Source organism: Eubalaena glacialis, chromosome 7 (assembly GCF_028564815.1).
Source record: "Eubalaena glacialis isolate mEubGla1 chromosome 7, mEubGla1.1.hap2.+ XY, whole genome shotgun sequence".
Lineage (NCBI taxonomy): Eukaryota > Metazoa > Chordata > Mammalia > Artiodactyla > Balaenidae > Eubalaena > Eubalaena glacialis.
Genome location: NC_083722.1, coordinates 66,479,722 through 66,503,983, shown reverse-complemented (window position 1 = coordinate 66,503,983; position 24,262 = coordinate 66,479,722). Strand labels below are relative to the sequence as shown.

The following is a 24,262-nucleotide window of genomic DNA, read 5'->3' as shown; positions in this document are numbered from 1 at the left end:
CTTGTCGTTATATGAATCTACACATGTAATAAAATTGCATGGAAGCTACACACAAATGAGTGCATGTAAAACAGTGAAATCCGAATAAGCTCTGTGGACTGAACCAATGTCAGTTTCCTATATGATATTGTGCTATAGTTAAGTAAGGTGTTGCTGCCGGGGAAACTGGGTGAAGAGTACATGGGACTTCCCTGTACTTTTTTTTTTTTTTTTTTTTTGGCAACTCTTGTGAATCTATAATTATTTCAAGATAAAAAGTTAAAAAATACATATTATTCATTGCCTGGAAGACAAGTATTCCAATGTAGGGCTTCCCTGGTGGCACAGTGGTTAAGAATCCACCTGCCAATGCAGGGAGCACAGGTTCGATCCCTGGTCCGGGAAGATCCCGCATGCCGTGGAGCAGCTAAGCCTGTGCACCACAACTACTGAACCTGAGCTCTAGAGTCTGCGAGCCACAGCTACTGAGCCCACATGCCACAACTACTGAAGCCTGTGCGCCTAGAGCCCGTGCTCCACAACAAGAGAAGCCACCACAATGAGAAGCCCGCACACTGCAATGAAGAGTAGCCCCCGCTTGCTGCAACTAGAGTAAGCCCGTGGGCAGCAATGATGACCCAACACAGCCAAAAATAAAATAAATCAAAAAAACAAAAAAGTATTCCAATGTACATGTTCCTGAGATGTTGTGTAGGGGTTGTTTTTACTTTATTTTTAACAGTAATGCCTGATTATGGTCTGGGAATGAAGGTCGCCATGACAGAAACACACTGCATTTTTTCAGTGTTCAGATGCATGCTAACAAATGTATTTTTATATTGTATTTTTTAAAATAAGAACAATTGTAAAACTAGATAATCAGCCAAAAATTATCCTATGTCCACTGAGGTGAGAGCATTTAACCTTCACCATGTTAAAAATATGTACTTGCATTTATTTTAGAGTAGTGATTCTTAGCTTTTTCTGGTTCAGTAATGCCTTAAGATCTGATGAAGTCTATAGACACATCTTAGAATTGTGTTCATTTTTTTTTTTTAATAAATTTATTTATTTATTTATTTTTGGCTGTGTTGGGTCTTCGTTGCTGTGCGCGGGCTTTCTCTAGTTGCCGCGAGCGGGGGCTACTCTTTGTTGTGGTGTGCGGGCTTCTCATTGTGGTGGCTTTTCTTGTGGAGCACAGGCTCTAGGTGCGTGGGCTTCAGTAGTTGTGGCACGTGGGCTCTAGAGCGCAGGCTCAGTAGTTGTGGCGCACGGGCTTAGTTGCTCCACGGCATGTGGGATCTTCCCGGACCCGGGCTTGAACCCGTGTCCATGCATTGGCAGGCGGATTCCTAACCACTAATAAAGCAGATGTGGCACATATATACAATGGAATATTACTCAGCCATAAAAAGAAACGATACTGAGTTATTTGTAGTGAGGTGGATGGACCTAGAGTCTGTCATACAGAGTGAAGTAAGTCAGAAGGAGAAAAACAAATACCGTATGCTAACACATATATATGGAATCTTAAAAAAAAATGGTTCTGATGAACCTAGGGGCAGGACAGGAATAAAGACACAGATATAGAGAATGGACTTGAGGACACGGGCCGGGGGAAGGGGAAGCTGGGACGAAGTGAGAGAGTGGCATTGACATATATACACTACCAAATGTAAAATAGATAGCTAGTGGGAAACAGCTGCATAGTACAGGGATATCAGCTCGGTGCTTTGTGACCACCTAGAAGGGTGAGATAGGGAGGATGGGAGGGAGACGCAAGAGGGAGGAGCTATGGGGATATATGTATATGTATAGCTGATTCAGTTTGTTATACAGCAGAAACTAACACACCATTGTAAAGCAGTTATACTCCAATAAAGGTGTTAAAAAAATTTATATGCTAATTATATTTTGTATAATATTTGGGAAATCTTGGTGTATTTAAGCCAAGAGCTGAAGTGAAACTGGAGGCCACATTTCATGCGCTTATGGCAGCCATTCGTCGCTCTGCTCTAGTCCTGTGATTTAAAAGGATTCCTCCTTCCTATACAGATAGTGCAACCTAACCTAAACTTTTTGATAGAACTTTGAAATAATCCAAGAAGATGTAAGCAAATCGGAAATTTTCTCTTTGATTAACATAGATCTGCCATTATGGCTTAGACTATGAATTGATAATTCCTTGCTTTTATTTCAGATTTATTACAGAAAAGCTGCTTGTGTACTTGCTTTTACAGTCCTTCCCAAGCTGCACCAACTCTCAGTGTGTACAGTTTCATTTTTCTCAGGTGTTTATTAGAGCCAGATGTCTTTGTAATGTTTCAGTATTTTCCGACTTGGACCTTTTCTTCCCAGAGTCAGAATCTGGCTAAATTTTATATTACTTATTCTTATACTATTTGTCATTTAGACATATGGTCCTGATGAGTCTAGATTAGAAGACCTTAGGCTTGTGTCAGAGTATTAGGCCCAAGTGTGGAGTTTGGGATTATATATTTTTAAGGGATGATTTGAGCCTCTTCTATGCGTAGGTAAGGAAGTTTGGTCTGCTTTAAAGTAGCACCTTGTTTGTTTTATTTGCATGTGGGAGTGGGCATGGCCTTGGAACACTTCTCTGGCCTGAACACATCCTGCTGTAGGTGATGCTGCCATGTGAGTAACAGACCGAGTGCTGTTCATCGAGGTTTTCTCTGTCCTTCTCAGCTTTGCAATCGTCAACTGTTTGCTGTTCTACTGACCAAGGTGAAAACCAGGCTTGCTTCCTTCCAGTCCCTCCCCTGCTTTCCCTCCCTCTCCTGAGCACGTGTTTATGGCATGCTTAGTCCATGCCAGGCGCCCAGGATACAGCACTGAGCAAGGCGGATCTGGTCTCTGCAGTTCAGCGGAGGGATGATGTTACCTGTTATCTCATAATTAATTGATCACTATCGTGCCAAGGGCTAAAGAGGAACTTTAGGCTTTATACACTCATGCTTGTTAAACCAGGCCCATACCCAGGCCCAGGGCAGAAACCTTGGAAAACTAAAAAAGGAAACACAGAACCTGCTTGTGTAAGTGTGCCCAGTATGAGCTGCATTGCAGCCTGGGGCTTAGGCCTAGTCACACGGGTAGCATTTGGTTGCTGAGAACTGAAAAACATATCCATAGAAGTGTGGCACACACCTTCCACAACCCAGGTGCCAAATGCAGGGTCATATGCTCTGCCAGGTACCTTTTACAAAGTATGGTGCCATCACTTGTCATATAAAACCAAAAGAAAAAATGAAAATCCTTCCTTAAACTTTCTGAAGTTTCACATGCCTATGAGAAATGAAAATTATTTCAGAAATCACAATTAAAAATTGATCTGGCATGAACACTAAATAAAAGCACTTGATTTGGTATTAGTTCTGTCTTCACAATGTACTGGCTTTAAAATGTGAATGTTGTATAATCAAGTATTTGAGAAGCAGGTAGCAGTGCCTTGAGTAAAATCTTTTGGGTTTTATAAATCAGCTGTTATTGAATTTAATATTTGAGCATGAAGTGTTAGAGGTAGTATTATCTATAGGTCCCCTATAGATGGGTTTTTCAGGCTGACTCAACCATTGATTTCTCAGCGAGACATCTGAAAAATATGATAGAAATGATTTGCGTGTTTTTGATGTTTTCCCTGTTGCATTTTTAGCCACGGTACTTATTGTTCTCACTGTGTGATAAGGCTGAGATCAAAAGAAATATGTGATGACTCTATTTTGAAAAGTATAACTTACTGTACTAGTGGTATGGTAAGATTTAAATTGGTGGTTCTCAATTCATCGCCCATCAGTTTCACCTGGGGGAGATTTAAAAAGAAAAAAAAAAAAAAACCTTGCCTGGGCAACCCTGCTAGAGATTGATTCTGATAGTCTTGGGTGAGGCCCACAACCAGAAGCTTTCATGAGATTCTGATATTCATCTAGCCTTCCCTACCGCTGATTCAGACCCATAGAATCAAATGTTTTTAGCCATTAGTGGAAAAAAGATGCCCAGTATTTTAATTCTAATGTTCTTTAGATAATACGCGTTAGGGAAAAAATTTTTTTTAACCTTCAGGTTCAAAAAAGTGAGCGAGAATGTATATTCTTTTTGATGTTGAGAATTGAGTTTAAATTTCTCCCCTCCACCTCTCTCCACCTCCCGCCCCCCCATTTTTAGTCACATTCTGTGTTCATTTAGGGATAAGTAAGTGGAAACCAAATTTCAGGTCCCTTGGAAATGTTTTCTGATGCCTTTCCAGTGCCTGGAACTTGAAGCTAAACAGCCGTCAGGGTCCCTTGTCCTGAGGAGCCCAGAGACTGTCCTGCCTGCTTCCTTTCCACTGTAGTCAGAAGGTTGCCTCTTTGCCTCATTTAAAATCGTTTTCTTCATCCAGAAGATTTATAGCACCTTTGCAGTTTTCTAAGGGCTCTGACTACTATTAACTAGACAGGGGTTTGGTTTTGTTTTAGGTGGACCTTAGTGCACCACTTACTCCCCCTAAAATCCTGTGGAAAGACAAAGGTGTGCAGGGCTGGTAACCGCAGGTCCTATTAGAATAAAAACTGGAAGTTACTGTTCACCTACTTTTCAAACTAGAGCCCAGCTCTGATCTGAGTCTTTGGGTATTCTGTCTGAGGAGGTAAGAGTTGGGCTGATACGCACGAGTGCGTGTATCTTAGGAAGCAGGTAAGAGAAGGGATTTTGGAAGCCGCTTTCCTTTTCTCTGTTCCGTGCTGCTGCCCTTCGCAGATACTGACAGTTCCGGGGAGAGGTGGCTTCTGGGGCTTAGGGGTGAGGGCGAGTCGGAGGTGCCCTGGGGAGCAGCTTTAAGGAGAGCTGTAAGGAGAGGCTTCCTCGGGTCTGCAGCCCGAGGCGGCAGTCTCAGGTCACCCCCGCCGAGGAGGAAAACGGTGCTGCTCAGTTCCTTTGAAAACTGGAGTCTGTTATGTCACTCCTCTGCTCAGAACACCTTAAAGACTTCCCATTCCACCCAGAGTCAAAACTGGAGTCCTCACTGTGGCCGCGTGACGCTCAAGGTCGGCTCCCCCCATTTCTTCCCTGACTTTCCCTCCCAGTTTTCCCTGTCGCTGCTCAGCTCCAGTCACATGGGCTGTCAGTCACCTTCCTCCCGCCCCAGCCCAGCCTCAGGGTCCTCCTGTCTCCCAGCCCCCTGCCCTCAGGCCTCACCTTCTCCCCACCCAGCCGATCTCCTTCCCCACTTGCCTCACCTCTCTGTGCAGTGCGGGTAGGAACGGTTCCCGCCTTAGGACTGTTGTAGGGTTTAGGTGAATGAAGACCCCCTTCACCCGGCAGCTCGGACTGTCTCAGCATGTCCTCCTTTGGAGGAGAAACGCGCCGCCTTCATGTTTCTGTGGGGCTGCATTGGCCTCATTTTCCTCTGGAAATTTGTCCTGGGGGAACTTCTGAAACGCTGGCTGCATGGGAGAACCGGGGGAAGGGCAGGCCTGTGCACGTGTGCTTTCCCGCTCGTGTTTTTAGTTGTGTTTAACTTTCAGAATGTTAGGTTTTTTTGTGTTTAGGGAGTGGGTTGACTTCTAAAGAAGGGGTGTGTGTGTGTGTGTGTGTGTGTTTTCATGTTAGATTTTAAAAAAACAAATGAAAGTCCTGATGTTTATTTGATAACTGGTTAGTTTCTTGGAACTTCAGAAGAGTTGTTCAAAACACCCCAAGCAGGAACTATTTTAATACAGAAATACATATGGAAACCGAAACCACTTATCTTCACTTCAGGTTGTAGCCTAGGAAACCTTTGGGGAGTTGAAAACATCCTAATCTGCTTGGGTGTTTTTTAAGCTTTTTATTTGTGGGGAGAGGCATAAACCTGCTAAAGAAAAGGCTAGTTCACAAAACAAAATATAGTAGAACAAACTCAGTGACACAGGAAATTTGGAATCCTTTCAGTCAGAGCGCACATTGCTGAACAGACTCAGAGCTCCGAATGGCCTGTGGAGTGACTGTCGTGTGTTTAAGAGCTGCTGAAGGATGTGTGTCTGCTTACGTCAGGGTGCCGGCTTCATGTCTCTCCCGTGCGCTCCCTGAGGTGGGCCTGGAGGGGCTAGTCAGCCGCAGGCCCCGCTTTGTGGGGAAACCCTGCCCAGCGGGTCCTGTCATGACTCCCAGGGTGGCTGCTTGGGCAACGCTTTCACAATCACCTTAACACACAGAGTGTGGTTTACTTCTTTCAAGGACTATGGCTTCTGTCAGTCAGATCCTCACCTGTTAATGTGGACTTTGGTAGACAAAGGTGGAGAGCAGACATGGCACAGGACCCCCGGAGCTAGGCCAAGTTCACCAGCAGAGACTCCTGTGTGGAGCTGATGCTTCCTTACAGCTATGATGCCAATTCGTGCCCTTCACCATTTTTCATGTCTTAGTCCCATCATTCTGTGTAGCACATTTTCTATATAATCTACACTGTCTTTGGAAAACATTGGTGTATCTTAGCTAATTTTTATTGATTTGTTAGCCTGATGGTGATGTGTTTAAAATTACATCCAGTATAGTATAAGACAGTGCCTAATTTAATATTTTAAAACTTTAATTCAGAATTATTTTAAACCCTGGAACCTAAGGAAAAAATTGTGGGCCCTCAGCATTTGTGGCAACATCTGGTGAGTAGGAAAATAAGACTGTGAAATGAGACCCTCTTCATAGATACGCCTAAATTCTGGTGCCTGGGATGCAGCCAGGCACAGAGTAGGCACTCTAGTTTGTTGGATAAAAAATAATAGAAGGCTTGTGAATGGCTAAAAAAAGAGGGTGATGAGTTGCAGAGGACATATGCCCTGCGTGCCTTTTCCCTTTGGAATTGGATGGGGTGATGCCAAGCCTAATCACTCCAGATGGCTCACTTGTCCCCCTTGCTCAGTAGTAAGATCCTGGAGAGAGGGAACTGTGTTTGTATCTGTGTCCCATCCTCATCTCCTGGTAAACACAGCAAGCTCTTAATGTTTGTTTAAATGAATAAACATTACAGAGAGTAAAAAATGAAAATGTACGTTCTTCTAAACTTCTTTACAAAGTTTAATGGTGGTCGCCCTCCATGGCTCCTGCTCTCTTTGGTCACTTCAGTACTCCTTTTTCTTGCCCTTCTGTATGTATATTTAATGAGTCCTAGACTCACCATGAGTCTGATGAAAGCTGTGGTGCCTCTGTTCGGAGAGATGCAGAGGTGCAGTTTCTGAGGTGTTTTACGGACCACTGTGAAGCCCCTTTTTAGATTAGACCTTGGGGCTGAGTAAAAAGTGGGCCCACAACTTTCTGACAGAAGGAATAAGCTCAAGCACTTTCGAAATAAGCTTTGGGGCATAAAATACAGGTGTGGAGTAGTGAGTGGCCTTGTTTTTTGTGCGTATCTAATTCGTTTTATATATTAGAGCTCTCATTTTCCTTGTTGTGTTTTTAGTTTCCTAGCTATGACTTGGGAAGATTGTAATGGAAAATTGGAGGTAAGGTTTTAGATAGGGCTACTTCCAAAAGGAACATCAAGTCATTGCGGGTACAGTGTTCTTTTTATTTTTTAAAACCAAAGTAGACTTAATCTGTAGGTATTTGGTGTGTTAGGTAAGATTTTTTTTTTTTTTTAAACCCATTTTGTGTTAACAGAGTTTGTGTGTATTAACTCTTCACTGACCTTTGGAGGTTCTTGTTACAGTTTAAAAGAGACTTAACATGGATTGGGAGCTCCAGTAGATGCAGGGAAGCCCCTCAGGTGGTGTGACCCCCATGTTCCAGGGTGTGATTCCCAGTTTTGTACGCAGTGGTAATTTGTTTCTAGAGGGCTGAAACTGGTTTAACAAATTCTTAAGAGACTAATGTATACAGATAGCAGTTGATTGATATATGAGACATTAAATATCAGTTCACTGTAAGCTTATATTCTTGCATCAGAGTAGCTATATTTTCCTAACCTTACCTGGTTTTCAGGGTTTTAAAAATGATGTTATACCTAAGATACTCTTTTAGTTATAGTGTAACATAAGTTGATTGGGCTTAACCTTTTTCGGGAACATTTGTGATCCGTTGAAACTCTTTAGGTCACATGATTCTTGTTTGAATTTCTCCCTTAGCTCTAGAAAGGGCTCTTTCCAATCTGGAATTTTAGTTCATCTTTTCCTGTTGCTCCCAAGGCTTTAAAATCATGATTTCTGCAAGTTATCCTTTTGTTTCTAGTTGTTAGAGAAGGACCTTCAGTCTGCTACAACCCATTATGTTCTACCTGGAAGCAGAAGATTCCTAGTGGTTTTAGATTAGTCCTAATTTTTTTTCTCAGTCATCAGTTTATGGGTGGCATACAGTGCTGTCTGTCTCAAGGATAGTTGTATTATCAAGTCGTCAGTAAACAGCTTGATAAAAATTTCTTGGACTTAACCATCTAGCTTCAGTATTAAAATGAACTCATCAATCAGGAGAGGCAAGAATAGGTAGAGAATTTGTGTTCCCTGACTTTCTAACCTTTGACTCTTCTGGCTGCTATCAGGGGAGTGAAGGGAGTAGCTTTTCATATGGTAAGGAAGCTTTCTGAAATTGTTCTTGTGTTACTTTATGTAGGAGAAATGAGCTTCAGAATCCTTAGCTATCAGCGTCTCCTACCAATTAGGGAAAGTACTTATTGAACCCTTTCTTTAGATTAGTTCTTGAGTTGTCCCGAACACAGTAGAGCACCAGAAAGCAAGCAAATAAAGGCTGCTGGGATGCTGAAATGGACTGCCTTCAGCCCATGTACAAAGCTCATGTATTTTGTTTACAGTTGTCATTCAGGGTCTCACTCATATCCTTATTTATTAGTTAATTTTACATAAAATTCTAGCAAGTTGAATAAGTTTATTTTTGTAGCTTCAGCTGATAGGTAGCAAAGGGACCTCCTAGAGGCCGGCACAGTGATAGCAACAAGAGATGAGGAAGAATCAAGAAATCGTAATTGAAAACTCTTAAAAACATGATCTGCCCCTTTGTAACCTGGAGTCCAGGCTTTTATCCGGGCTTACGGGTACTTTTGGAGGTAGAGCGAGATACATGCTTGCCATGGAAGCAGCTCTAAAAGGGGAATCTTAGATGGAAGATAAGGTGGAGCTATCTTTTATAAGCCAGGTGGTTGTTGTAACATTCATTCATCTCTGTAAATGAATGAACAGAAACGAACTGTGGCAGGGCCCAGGACAGCAAGGGCAGCAGTGCCCGCTCTCCTGGAAATTCTCCCTTCATTGCCAACCTCTAAGGTCTTATGAGGATTACATTTCAGCACCTAGCACAGTGCCTGGCAAATAGTGGTGCCATATACTTGCTGAACACATACGTCAGTTTCTGCTTTGTGGCCCTTTAGTGTAAGGACTGATGCCCAAGGGCACCTCTGTATCTTACCATGATTCTTTAGCTGGTGATTTTAAGTGAGGTAGAAAAAGGAAGAGGCCTTAATAATTTAAAATTCCTCCATTATCAGAAGGCATCAGGGGAAGAATTATTTAATAAGTTATACTGGAATAATTAAATATTTCAAGAAGAAGGGATGATAGATCCCTACCTATGTCATATGTCACAATAAGTTCCAGGTGAATTCAGGATTTGTATATGAAGAATTAAGCCTCCCCCGCCCCCGCAAAAAAAAAGTTGAATATTCATGATATCTTGGCCTTTCTAAACAGGAATTATAAAGAAATGGTGATTGATTTGATTACAGTTTATGGGTATGGTGCATATATGTTTAAAACAAAATTATGATGGAAACAAACTGGGGAAATAATTTGTAATATAGTTGATAACTATTCTTACTGTAGAAAGAGCTCTTACAAATCAGTGAGAAAACTCTCCTAAAGACAAGTGAGGAGTCGATTTACAAGTCATTTAAATAGCTGATAAAGAAGGAAGAGGTTAACCTTAAGAGTAATTAGAATATTTGGGACTTAGTATAAAGCTACAGTAATCAAGACTGTATGGTATTAGCAAAAGGGTATGATCAGTGGAATAGAATAAAGAATCCATAAATAAACCCACACATATTATTGGGTAGTTTCTAATAAAGCTAACATATGACCTAGCAAACCCACTCCTAGATATTTACCCAAAGCTAATGAAAATTTAAATTTGCATGAGCACCTGTACACAGATGTTTTTAGTGACTTTATTCATGATGGTCTCAATCTTAAATAAACTGTGGAACACCTGTGTAAAGGGACACCACTCAGCAGTAAAAACTGATGAATTATTGGCACGTGCAGCAACATGGACAGATCTCAGATGCATCAGTGAAGAAAGCCAGACTTCAGAGACTACACACTGTATGAGTCCATTTACAGGCAAGACTTTCGGGACATAAAACAGACCCATGGTTGCCAGGGGCTGGGCTGGGAGGAGGAGTTCTTGACTGCAAAGAGGCACAGGGAACTTTCTGGAGTGATGCTCTGTATCTCTGTGTCTCCGTTGTGATAGTAGTTCCGTGACTACATTTGTTAGAACTTGCAGAGATGCGTACTGACAATGGTGTATTCTAATGTATGTAAATTATACCTTGGAGAAATTGGGAGAAAATAATCAGGACAGTGCAAATTAAAACAAATCTGTTATATCTTTACCTATCTAATAGGCTAATATGAAAGATGGTGGTGTTGGGAATGGGGGAGCTTCCCCCAGGCTGCTAATAGAAACTTACTGTCATTAAACATGTATTTCATAATCTGAAGAAAGTAAGCGTTAACTTTTAAATACAGGAAATGTGTGGTTATATTTGAGAGAACCCTCTAGCTAAAGTTTTAATATGAAGGAATCTAAAAGTTATAATCCTATGTAGAACCAACCAGGTTGTGTTTATTGTAATCCCTAGAAAGATGTGTTGATTTTTTTAATGTAGGAAAATAGCTTGTATACATTTTAAAACCACATGACTAGTTTAGGCATTATGCAGGGAGAACTAACCAAAACAAACATTTCAAGAACTAATATTTTGAATTTTGAATCTTTTTATAGCAAATACACTATTTTAAAGTTTATTTCTTTTTATCCTCAAATGGTAACGTTAAAGTCTCCCGACAAGTTTAACATTTTAGGGAGTCTAGGGTAATGCCGTGATCCGTTAAAGGACACAACTCATTTGACTTTGTATCTCTGTGCCCAGAAAGCTGTGTTTGTTGCATTTTGAAAGAGAACCCTCAAGAGTCAGCATATGCAGGTGATTTTTATTAACTGGTATTGTAATGCCTTGCATATTTGTCTTATGTTAGCACACCTCAATCTTACGCAAAAGGCTCAGTGTTTTTAAAATCAATGTAAGAAAACATCAGAATACTCCACTAGCTATTAAACTAAAGCATCAAGTTAGTGCAGGCTTCAGATTTATTCTTTAGTCTGCATAGTTGCTATTGTTTGATTAGACAATTGACTTGGACATTTTTAAGTTTGGTACTGAATCTGAACATTTTTACTTTCTAGATCCGAGCCAAATTGTGAAATCACTTTGCATTTGTCATATTCCTGTCATAATCATGTAAAATCACTTCTTAAAACGAAATCCAAGTCCCTGAGTGTCCACGATGAGGCAGTGCTCCAGTACACCCCCTCTTTGAAAAGTGTCCACATTGAAATTTGTAGTCGAAGAATGTACTCATGCATGTTGCCATCCTGATGGCACTTGTTTCCACATTTAAAAAAATATTTCTCATATGTGAACGTTTTAGGCTTTGTGACTAGTGTAATAAAATTGGACAAAAGTTAGAGACTTTTCTCATAAGCTTGTAAAAGGAAGTATTTAGGTTTCATAAGGTTTTTTTAAATAAAAGATCTAATTTTGGAAAGGTATGAATTTGTAACTGATTCTTGCTTCACCAGGGTATGTAGAAATCAGTACTTTGAAGGATTGTTCTGAGGGTGGAAATTTCTAGGAAGCCAGAGCATCCAGACTGACTTTGGGAATATACCCGAGGTGGATGACTGTGGTGGCTCTGGCTTCAGGGTCACCTTCCCCTTGAGAACCCTCAGGTGTGTCCTGAAGCAGGGGAGTAGAACTAGAGGGTGACCCAGCCAGCAGCACTACCCTGACCCCTTCCCAGGCTTCATGAGACCCAAATCCTCTCCCTAGACACTGTGGTACCGAGATACCACCAGGAAAACAGGTTATCCAGAGAGTCTGGACCCATATAACTCTGCCCTTTTTTCTTTCATCACATTCTGTAAGACTCTCAGGGGTGCTTATGAAACATCAGTGAGTTCGTATTTGAGTTTTCTTAATCCTTGAAGGAAATTATTTGTGCTAAAAATGAAAAGTAATGTATATCCTACTGTAGGTATTCATGCTATGGGCAGATTGGTCTATGAAGCCATTAAGGGAACCCTGCGGAACCGAATGCCCCCAGACCACAGGCTAAGAGTCACAGGCTCAGTGACTAGAGAACTTGTCTAGACTTTTTTTTTTATATCTTTTACATTCCTATAAAGAGGTTTCTGCTTATTCAGTTTAAGTATGTACACATCAGAATATTAAATACAGCTAATTTCTAATTACTTTTTTTACAAGTAATAAATGAATGTTCTTATAAGATAATTCAAATAATACAGAAATATATTTAATAAAAAGTATAAAATCCCTTTTGCTTTCTCCCACCAGTCCCACTCCTATATCTAGAGGTGTGACCATTTATGATCCTTGCAGACTCTGCAGTGATACATGTAGCACTGTTTGCTCAGACACCCTGTCAGCGTCTCAGAAAGTACCAGATAAGTAGTGGTGTCCATATTTTAAAGAAGGGAAAACTAAGATGTGAAGAAGTTGGGTGACTTGGCCAAGAATACATAGCTAATTAAATGGCCAAGGTAGGGTTAGAACCTAGGTCTCTGACGCTTTAGCCCAGGCATGCTCTTTTCCTTAGGCTATACTGAAAGAAATCACACAACTATTATGTTTTAGCTTGTCTTATCTTTCCTTCTTCATCTGTGAAGTTCACTTCCTAACTGGTTTCAAAATCAGACTCGTAAAGTGACTTATGAAAGAATGCCGAGTTGGAAGGGTGTCTGCTGCTTGTCTGGTTTGGATTTGTGTGAACGTGTATAGTCCCACAGTGTGTGACTGATAACCTCTGACTTCTTGAACTTTTCCCTGTTTTCTTGCGACTTAAAAAAACAAGTTTGCATAAGGCCTTAAACAGCTGACACTGCAGCTTGTCCTCATTGACCTCCACACCCCCCCACTGTACCCCGAGCCTTTCTTAGCCTCCTTTCCCTCTCGCTAGCTGCTCACTGCCTCTGTACCTCAAACTTCCGCTTCATCTGCCTCCTGGGGGCTCTACCCAAACGGCATTTGCAGAAGTACTACTTTGTTTTTAGTTTCAGGCTCACTGCATTCAGCAGACCTCTGTCGAGCAGGACTGCCTGGGTGCAGGGGACATACTCTGCACTCAAGGAGCTCTGAGCATTGGAGGAGGACAGGAGAACATCTGTAGTTACAGCTGGCTCTGGTGATGCTGAAATCACCAGCTGGCCCAGCTCCCGAGGTTGGAGGGCAGTGTGGGGAGACCTCAGGGAACGTGAGGGTCAGTGGTGGAAACCGCTGTGTCTAAGCACATACTGGAATTGGCACGATCTCCCTGGCGTGGAAGTCAGAGGACCCACAGAGTGTAGAGTCTGGGAGGTCTCCCGAGTTTTGATTGGGTGGGTGAAGGTGTCATTGACCAAATTAGAATACAAATGAGGACAAATAGGTTTGGGTAAAAGATGATAAGCTTTTTTTGGGCAGCACTGATTTTTGAAGTCCCCAAGGCACATTTAGGTGGATTCAGGTCTGGGAAAGAAGTTTTTTCAAGTAGGTATGAGATGTCGACATTCATTCTCACTCTTTTCTTTAAAGAGAAGAAGTGATTCCTTGTTAAATAATACAACTTTGCTTCCAACTAGAGTGTTGATAAAACCAGAAATAATAGGACATGTCCACATGCTTCATTCCTCTTCTGCCTCAGTCTTAACACTGTTAGTTCAAATGACCTGACAGTTTTCTACTTTCAGAACGGTCTCTAGTTATGTCCCTTAGAAGCAGCCACTGATCTTGTCCAGAGCAAGAAAGAATCCTTGAAAACCAGAGCTCTAGGTGATTTTGAATGCAGATGAGTAGTTCTTACTATGTAGATAGGAATTCACATCAGTGGACCATAGAGATTAGGTTTCTGAATGTCATACAAGAAACAAAGACTCTAGGTTTTGTTATAGAACTCCTGGGACCTACACACTTCTGCAACAGTACTTGCTATTCTAAGAAAGCATTCCCTTTAACATTAGTATTGGGTCATATGTCAGTTGCTAGTGACCGTAGTTGGAACTGCAAAGTGATTGCATAAATCCTGCCAGTTGTGAGTGGTGTTATAAAAGGTGCTGGTCCCTAGCTCATCTGTAGTGGTTTTAGAACATTCTATTCCTGTTGCTTGTTTCATGACTCATGGCTACACTGATAAAAGAAAGCCGGAGGGAAAAAATAGAGGGTTCTACTTAAAATCTTTCTTCTGGTCTTCCCATTTTTATTACTTTCTAATCCCTGTTTGTTCTTTTGCTGTCGAGATAATTCACTTCAGAAATTTTCAGAAAACCTTTCAGTAGTTGTGACATTTTCCCTTCCACACCCTTTGGCAATTACTTTTCCTCAAAGTAATCACTCTTTTATTCTGTTTTGTTTTCATTTTGATCTTTTGTTAGCCTGCCTAAATGAACTTAGTAATATAAACGCCACCTCCAACCCTAGAGATAGCATAATTCAATTGTATTATGATGAATTGACCTACTGAATGTTAGCAGATGAGACTTCAGTGCTCATTCTTGTGATCTTATTTCTAGCTACCTTGAGAGCCAGTAAGGGGACCGGTAATTCCCACCCTTCATACTAACAAAGACTTCATTATCTTTCTACTCCTTCCCCTTCCATGAGTTGGAAGATTTTTTTTTTTAACCAAAGGAACTGTATTTATGAAGTGCTATTTTCTTTTTCTATTATTAACCAAGGGTCTATAGCTGGGTCTGAAATAAAAACATATGCTTCAGGTAGTAGTCATTAAGTTTGATTTTTCAGATGGTTGATGTTTGTTAACCTGTGGACCTTTAGTATGAATAGACAATTCCACTGACATTTTTTTTAATGAAAATAATGTAAAGTCCCCGTTCCATGCTCTTTCTCTAACTTTCCCTACTCATCCCCCCCCCCCACCCCACCCCAGTTACAGACTTGGTGGATCCCTTCTGGTCCTAGGATCTCAAGCTTAGGCTATGATCTGTGGCTTGGGAGTTTGTAGTTTTATTAACAAGTTATTTTTTTTTATGGAAAAGGTAATTTAAAATATCCACTAAAATGAATTTTTATTAAGACAAGTACCCCCTCCCTCCCCTATTTTGGGTAGAATATCATAGATAATCTTTCTTGATTCCATTCTTAGTCCTGTAACACCAGATGTGTAGTCCTGGGGACCAAACTCCTGAGTTACCACCTTTTTCTTTTTTTTTTTAACCTGAATTACTAAAAGGCCTTCCTTGTTCCTCCTGCCTTCCCCAAGTCTCTTAGTTTTTCTTTGCTGTGTTGGCTTTGTGCCTTCTTGAGCTTACCTGCTTTCTGTTTCTGTTACCTGCTGTCTGTTTCTCACAGTGAATTAGGAGCCCCAAAAGGGCAAGGGTGTCTCTCATTTATTTCTGTGTTTGCTGTGCCTAGACAGAGCCTGGCACAGGTGAACAAGAGCGGGGCGGCAGCAGCCTCCTTGGGAATGCTTTCTGTGTGCCGGTCTCTGTCCTGAATACTTAACCATGGATTCGATTCTTATCCATTTAATGCCTACAGCAGCTTTAAGAGGAAGTAACTATTCTCATTTTTCAAGATGGGAAACATATTTTTCAATAACTTGGTTAAAGTCGTACTTCGTGTTTGTTTAGTGACTCTTTTTATCTCTTTCTTTTGGCGCCTAGGATGGAAAAGTTAATGATTCGAAGACAAAAAGTAGAGTAAGAAGAGAAAAAGTCTGGAAAATAAGCAAATGGAATAAATGGTCCCTTGAATAATGTCGTGTCCATGAGAGGGTTATTTGCCCTTTCCAAAACTTTACCCCCTCAGTTACACTGCCGTTCTTCTCTTACATGCTTCAAATCATGTCGTTTAGCTTTGGAAACTACTTGCCATAGAATTGTATTTCTGAGTTTCTCAAACTGTAAGCATTTCCATGTTCAGAAATTATTTGAGCCGTAACTGAAAACAGTGGAAACAGTGTATATATTTATGTTGTTTTTCTTTTCTACTCTTCTAACCATGCATCAGTTCCTTACAGGCAGAGTGTGTTAGCTTGCTTGGGCAAATGATCCGGAAGAGAACATTTCCAAATAATTGGACTTCCTTGTTGCTATTGAGGTTAATATTTAACAGGAAAAGAAAGTTTCTTTAACCAAATTAGAATTTGGGGTAATTATTAGTTGATATTTATTTTATTTGTTGTATTTTTAAATCATTGGTTTTGTATAATTGTACTGTCAGGTATCATCTCCAGTTTAGCACAGAGAAAAAGTAAAAAACCAAACTAGTTAGAGTATGAGATGGTAGAAGAGATAATGTAGCCAAACTCATAAAAATTATTGTGTTTTTAGGATTTATATGGAAAGATATGAATTTATTATATCTCAAATGTATATGTATTAATGGTTAGGTTTGGTTACAGTAGTAGCATTAGGCACTGTCAATATTGTAACAACAGAAGAAAGTTTTTATTTTAACTATCTTGATTTTTATGATTATGTATTTTTATTGTAAGCCATTTAAAATCCCCTCTTTGGGATTATTATATATATATTAATGTTTATATTATAAACAGAAACTTCCCTCCTTGTGTAATGAACATCAGTGAAAAGGTGGGTTTACTTTACAGTTAATTTCTAGATTATGACTGTTTTGTAAAATGAAGGACACATGCATTAAAGGGAGAATAATTGTAATTGCCAGGTTGTTCACAGTGGTGGCTAGGGAGTTGGAGCAGGTGACCAGAAATAGCAGGTTCACGTTGTACAAAGAGAGTTTAAGTTAAACATCAACTCTATAAGTTTCCTTTTAAAAATCTTAATAAGGTATTCCTAGAATTGGGGTTATAAATTCTTCTCACTGAATATTGAAAAAAACAGGTGCAACTAATCACCATTACTGAGATTGTTTGACTTTGAATGGGGATGGCCCTCTGGATTCCAAAATGAAGATGAAGAAATGTGGGTCAATGAGTGGAGTGGAGCCCTGAGACACCTTGCTGTCCTGGGGCAGTAAGATAATTCATGCATCCAACAAGTAATGCCAGGCAGCCTCTTGGGGACACTGCAGAGCCAAGGGTTTGAACTGAGTGATCCTCAGGTCCCTTTCGTTCTCATTTATATAAATGTTTTAATTTTAGTAGATTTCCCCATCTCCTTCACTAATTTCTATTGGAGCATCCTTAGTAAAATTTATTGTACATATTAAAAAATCACAGTGTGTGTAAGTTTTGGGTTTCTGCCTTTATTGCCCCCTTGTTTAATCTGGACCAAGGAAAAGATGTTTTATTAACGAGTTTTAATTCTCATGGAACCTACATAATTTTGGGTGTTTAAGCTTAAATGAAAAGAGAGGTTGAGTGTTAACAGATGTGGTGACAAAGGCCTTGTGGCCTGCCCCTTACTCTCTTCTAAGCCTTTCATGGTCTAGAAAGCTTCTTGAATTGATGTCGTGTTACATGCGTGTTCATATAATCATGTCTATACTTTAGTTTCTGGAATGAATGAATGAATGACTTGTGATGGCCTTCCTAAATTGAGTCATTATTTTTCCATCTGAGTGATGGCTTTGTTTTTTATTTAGTGGCAAGAAGTAGGGGGTTATTTGTTATTATAGGAGTTAGTGTTGAGAGGGTCCTCAGATGTCAGCTAGTCCAGCTTTCCAACCAGTACAGGAGTGCCTTATGCAGGAGATTAGACTGATGGTTACCCAGCCTTTGCTGGAATACTTATAGTGATGGAAAACTTACTGCCTTTTCCAGTGTTACCATGGTTTTATTAAGTAGCATCTGCTGTTTTTGAAGTCAAAGTGTGCCTTCTGGTTACTATACCTTCAGTCCTAGTTCTTTCCTCTGAAGTAATACATAACCAGTCTTTTTCCTCATTGACATCCCAGCCTAGGAATATTTTTCTCCTCTCTGAGCTTTAATTTTCTTGTCTGTAACATGATTTGGTTACCTGACCAGGACTGAGGTTTAAGAACAACCTGGACAATCGTGACCTTAGGCAAAACCCTTTTCATGTCTCAGAGTATTAGTATCTTAGTTTTATCTCTGGTGTATAATACATTGGGAAAAATGGCAGTTTGTGTACATTGGTTTGGGAACCTTGATAGGTACTTTCCAGTTGATGTTCTTGCCATTAATAAATGAATTAATTCATTTCTTCATTGAACATTTATTGACCATTCCCTATGTGCCTGGCACTTGCTTGGGTCTTAAGTGAATATAAAAACAGGGAATACGACAGATACCTTCCCTGCCTGACTGAGGCTTAAGTTCTCTTCCCTAGATCTTTTTACTTTGAGGTATAAATGCTTTCCTAAAATTTTGTTTTACGTTTTTAAAAATTTTTTATGTTGGAGTAAAGTTGATTTACAATGTTGTGTTAGTTTCAGGTATGCAGCAAAGTGATTTAGTTATACATATACCTGTATCAGTTCTTTTTTCAGATTCTTTTCCCACATAGGTTATTACAGAGTATTGAGTAGAGTTCCCTGTGCTATACAGTAGGTCTTTGTTGATTATCTCTTTTATATATAGTAGTGTGTATATGTTAATCCTAACCTCCTAATTTATCCCTTCCCTGACCTTTCCCCTTTGGTAACCATAGGTTTGTTTTCTAAGTCTGTGAGTCTGTTTCTGTTTTGTAAATAAGTTCATTTATATCATTTTTTAGATTCCACATAAAAGTGATATCATATGATATTTGTCTTTGTCTGACTTCACTTAGTATGATCATCTCTACGTCCATCTATGTTGCTGCAAATGGCATTATTTCATTCTTTTTTTATGGCTGAGTAATATTCCACTGTATATACGTACCACATCTTCTTCATTCATCTGTTGATGGCCATTTAGGCTGCTTCCATGTCTTGGCTATTGTATATAGTGCTGCAAAGAACATGGGGTTGCATGTATCTTTTCAAAGTATGGTTTTTTCCAGATATATGCCCAGGAGTGGGGTTGCTGGATCGTATGGTATCTCTATTTTTAGTTTTTTAAAGAACCTCCATACTGTTCTCCATAGTGGCTGTACCAATTTACATTCCCACCAACAGTGTAGGAGGGTTCTAGGAGGGTTCCCCTTTTTCCACACCCTCTCCAGCATTTATTGTTTGTAGACTTTAAAAAAATTTTTTTTAATTAATTAATTTGGCTGCACCAGGTGTTAGTTGTGGCACACGGGATCTTCATTGCCGCACGCAGGATCTTCGTTTCAGCATGAGGGATCTTTTAGTTGCGACACGTGGGATCTTTAGTTGTGGCATGTGGGATCTTTAGTTGTGGCATGTGGGATCTGGTTCCCTGACCAGGGATTGAACCCTGGCTCCCTATGTTGGGAGAACAGAGTCTTAGCCACTGGACCACTTGGGAAGTCCCCTATCGTTTGTAGACTTTTTGATGATGGCCATTCTGACCCGTGTGAGGTGATACCTCATTGTAGTTTTGATTTGCATTTCCCTAATAATTAGTGATGTTGAGCATCTTTTCATGTATCTCTTGGCCATCTGTATGTCGTCTTTGGAGAAATGTCTATTTAGATCTTCTGTGCATATTTTGATTGGGTTGTTTGTTTTTTTGATATTGAGCTGCATGAGCTGTTTGTATATTTTGGAGATTAATCCCTTGGTCACATCGTTTGCAAATATTTTCTCCCATTCTGTGGGTTGCGTTGTGTTTTGTTTATGGTTTCCTTTGCTGTGCAAAAGCTTTTGAGTTCAGTTAGGTCCCATTTGTTTATTTTTATTTTCATTACTCTAGGAAGTGGATCCAAAAAGATATTCCTGAAATTTATGTCAAAGAGTGCTCTGCCTATGTTTTCTTCTAAGAGTTGGATAGTATCCGGCCTTACGTTTGGGTCTTTAATCCATTTTGAGTTTGTTTTTGTGTATTGTGTTAGAGAATCTTCTAATTTCATTCTTTTACATGTAGCTGTCCAGTTTTCCCAGCACCACTTATTGAAGAGGCTGTCTTTTCTCCATTGTATATTCTTGCCTCCTTCATCATAGATTAATTGACCATAGGTACATGGGTTTATTTTTGGGCTTTCTATCCTGTTCCACTGATCTGTTAGTCTGTCTTTGTGCCAGTGCCATACTGTTTTGATTATTGTAACTTTACAGTATAGTCTGAAGTCAGGGCACCTGATTCTTCCAGCTCTGTTTTTCTTTCTCAAGATTGCTTGGGCTATTTGGGATCTTTTGTGTTTCCATATAAATTTTAAGATTTTTTGTTCTAGATCTGAAAAAATGCCACTGGTAATTTATTTCACAGGGCTTCCATTGAATCTGTAGATTACCTTGGCTCGTATAGTCATTTTGACAATATTGTTCTTCCAGTCCAAGAACATGGTGTATCTTTCCATCTGTTTGTGTCACCTTTGATCTCTTTCATCACTGTCTTACAGTTTTTGGAGTACAGGTCTTTTGCCTCCTTAGGTAGGCTTATTCCTAGGTATTTTATTCTTTTTGATGTGATGGTAAATGGGATTGTTTCCTTAATTTCTCTTTCTGCTCTTTTGTTGTTAGTGTATAGAAATGCAGCAGATTTCTGTTAGTATCTTGCAACTTTACCAGATTCATTGATTAGCTCTAGTAGTTTTCTGGTAGCATCTTTAGGATTTTCTATGTATAGTATCATGTCATCTGCAAACAGTGACAGTTTTACTTCTTCTTTTCCAAATTGTATTCCCTTTATTTCTTTTTCTTCTCTGATTGCCATGGCTAGGACTTCCAAAACTATGTTGAATAATAGTGGTGAGAGTGGACATCCTTGTCTTGTTGCTGATCTTAGAGGACATGCTTTCAGCTTTTCACTGTTGAGAATGATGTTAGCTGTGGGTTTGTCATATATGGCCTTTATTATGTTGAGGTAGGTTCCCTCTGTGCCCACTTTCCGGAGAGTTTTTATGATAAATGGGTGTTGAATTTTGTCAAAAGCTTTTTCTGCAGCTATTGAGATGATCATCTGGTTTTTATTCTTCAGTTTGTTAATGTGGTGTATCACACTGACTTGTGGATATTGAAAAATCCTTGCACCTCTGGGATAAATCCCACTTGATCATGGTGTGGGTATCCTTTTAATGTATTGTTGGATTCAGTTTACTAGTATTTTGTTGAGGATTTTTTGTGTCTATGTTCATCACTGATATTGGCCTGTGATTTTCTTTTTTTGTTGTATCTTTTTCTGGTTTTGGTATCAGGGTGATGGTGGTTTCTTAGAATGAGTTTGGGACTGCTCCTTCCTCTGCAATATTTTGAAATAGTTTCTGAAGGACAGGTGTTAACACTTCTCTAAATGCTTGATAGGATTTGCCTGTGAAGCCATCTGGTCCTGGACTATTGTTTGTTGGGAGGTTTTAATCACAGTTTCAATTTCAGTACTTGTGATTGGTCTGTACATATTTTCTGTTTTTTCCTTGTTCAGTCTTGGAAGATTGTACCTTTCTAAGAATTTGTCCATTTCTTCTAGGTTGTCCATTTTATTGGCATACAGTTGCTTGTAATAGTTTCTTATGATCCTTTGTATTTCTGTGGTGTCTGTTGTAACTTTTCCTTTTTCATTTCTAACTTTATTGATTTGAGTCCTCTCCCTTTTTTTCTTGATGAGTCTGGCTAAAGGTTTATCAATTTTGTTTATCTTTTCAAAGAACCAGCTTTTAGTTTCATTGATCTTTACTATTGTTTTCGTCATCCCTATTTCTTTTATTTCTGCTCTGATCTTTATGATTTCTTTCCTTCTACTAACTTTGGGTTTTGTTGCTTTAGTTGCTTTAAGTGTAAGGTTAGGTTGTTTATTTGGGCTTTTTTTTGTTTTCTGAGGTAAGACTGTATTGCTATAAACTTCCCTTTTAGAACTGCTTTTGCTGCATCACATAGGTTTTGGATCATCATGTTTTGTTTTCATTTGTTTCTAGAAGGTTTTTTGACTCTTCAAAGTAAAATAATTTTGTTAGTCTACTTTTACTCCTCTGAGTGTTTTTTGTTTTCTAACTAATTCAGTATTTAACAGTATGTCTTTGATTTGTAGATATATGGAGTCTGGGAGTGATCCTTTTCATGTTGGTGTGTGGGCAGCCACCATTTCAAGAGGCCAATGACAGTGAAACATTGACAATGATCATGGATTGCAAATATACAGTACCATCCCACGTATCTAAAGGGTGTAAAGAGTAAGTAAAAAAAAAAAAAAAGTATGTGGGTATCTTTGTTCGTTTTAATTTTTGAACCCAATATTTCTGCTCTTGTTAAGTATGTTTTGGGGAGTTAACCACAGAATATGATTGAAATTTAATATTGGAGTACAGAATGTATTAGTCTATTTTTCAAATATGCCAGTTTTCAAGAAACCCATTATATGCCTCCTCAGCCTCCAGGAGAAGTGGGTTACTTTCACTTGAAGAATTACCATAAGAACTACTTTCTCTTTTTGCACCTGGAATTATTTGACGTTCCAGAGAAGAGTTAGGGAATTTTCTTTCCTGAAATAGACCATCAACACATCATTTTAGGATTTACATAGCATGCCTCATAATTTTATTCATGTACCTCTCTCCCCAGTTGACTGAAGAGCTCTGTTTTGGTTCATGTGACTATGGGAAGAAGTATATGCAAGCTGATTACTTGGAATTTAAAGTACTATGTATATAGTACTGTGATATGTGTAGTGATAAATTCATAATGGAGTAAAAGAACTGCTGGAAGTTCAGTATTTCTTTGATATTGTGGTGATATTTTAAAATAAGGTCACCTGAGATGATAGCTACTTAAAGGATTTTGCTAGAGTAATAAAGTTTTTAGTTTCTCTCATCAGCTGATAAGAAGGAAATCTGAGCTTGAGGAACCTTTTCTCCAAGTGGATCCCCATCTTAGGCCATAGTTAAGAATTTAGGATTCCAACTCTCTGGATTCAGCTACTGGTTTCTCAGTTTACTAATGATATGAGAATGGTGGAACCTACCTTACAGGGTTATTGTGAAAATTAAATGAATTAATGTATATAAAGCTTGTAGCTCAGTCTTTAGCACATAAGTAGCACTCAAAATGAATGTTGGTGATGAATATGATGATGATTATTGATGATGATTACAATCCTCCCCTCCCCCTCCCCTCCCCTCCCCCTCCTCCTCCCCCTCCCCCTCCTCCTCCTCCCCCTCCTCCTCCTCCTCTTCCCCCCACCCTTACTATTATTATTCTCTACCCCAGGAAGCAGGCTGCTCTCTGTGGGTATATGTTGTGTGCATGTTAGATGTTTGTAATTCAAGGAGTATCTCCATAGCCCCTTCTGAAAAAACTAAAACAGTAACTTATTTTTATATTGACATTTATCATTCAAAAGAATGGATAAAATGTGTATGTAATAAAATAAACCCATTATCCAGCTTAAGATAAAGAACGGTTCTAATATTTTAGAAGCCTCTTCTTGGTGTCTCCCTCCTAGAGGGATTATCTTTGATAATCATAGGACCATTCAGTTTCTACTTTATCCTACTTCTTCCTTTTTCCTATCAGTTTTGTTAAGTTTTGTTTCTTAAGGAGCTTGTCCATTTTATCTAAATTTTCAAATTTATTGGCCTCAAGTATTTATAATATCCTCTAATTATGTTTTTAAAGCCTATGAATTAGTGGAGTTGTTGCCCTTTTTCATTCTCATACTGATTTTTTTGCCTTCTCTATTTTTGCATTCTCTATTTTTGTCTTGATCAGTCTTACATGAGGTTTGTTCATTTTAATCTTTTTCAAAGAACTATCTTTTGTCTTTATTAATTTACTATTATATTTTTTGTTTTATGCTGTTGATATTCTTTTGTCTGTATTATTTCCTTCTGCCTACTTAATGGGCTAATTCTTTTGTTCTTTTTTTTATGCTGGGTATTCAGATCATAAATTTTCCTTTTCTAAGGTAGTAGTTAAGGCTATAAATTGCCTCTTAGTACCATTTCAGCTGCATCCCATTAGTTTTGATTAATAGTCCTTTTGTTATTCAGTTCTGATTATTTTATAGGTTCCATGGGTTTATTTAACCTA

At 39.3% G+C, this 24,262-nt stretch overlaps 1 protein-coding gene across 2 annotated transcripts in view; it reads left to right on the top strand.

Moving 5' to 3' along the window:
- SNRK (SNF related kinase) overlaps positions 1-24,262 on the top strand; it is a 61,849-nt gene that overhangs the window by 24,821 nt on the left and 12,766 nt on the right. For both annotated transcript variants that reach the window (XM_061196543.1, XM_061196544.1), the window contains one exon: positions 22,266-22,407. In XM_061196543.1, the coding sequence (XP_061052526.1) occupies positions 22,266-22,407 (142 nt within the window). The remainder of the gene's footprint in view (positions 1-22,265; positions 22,408-24,262) is intronic.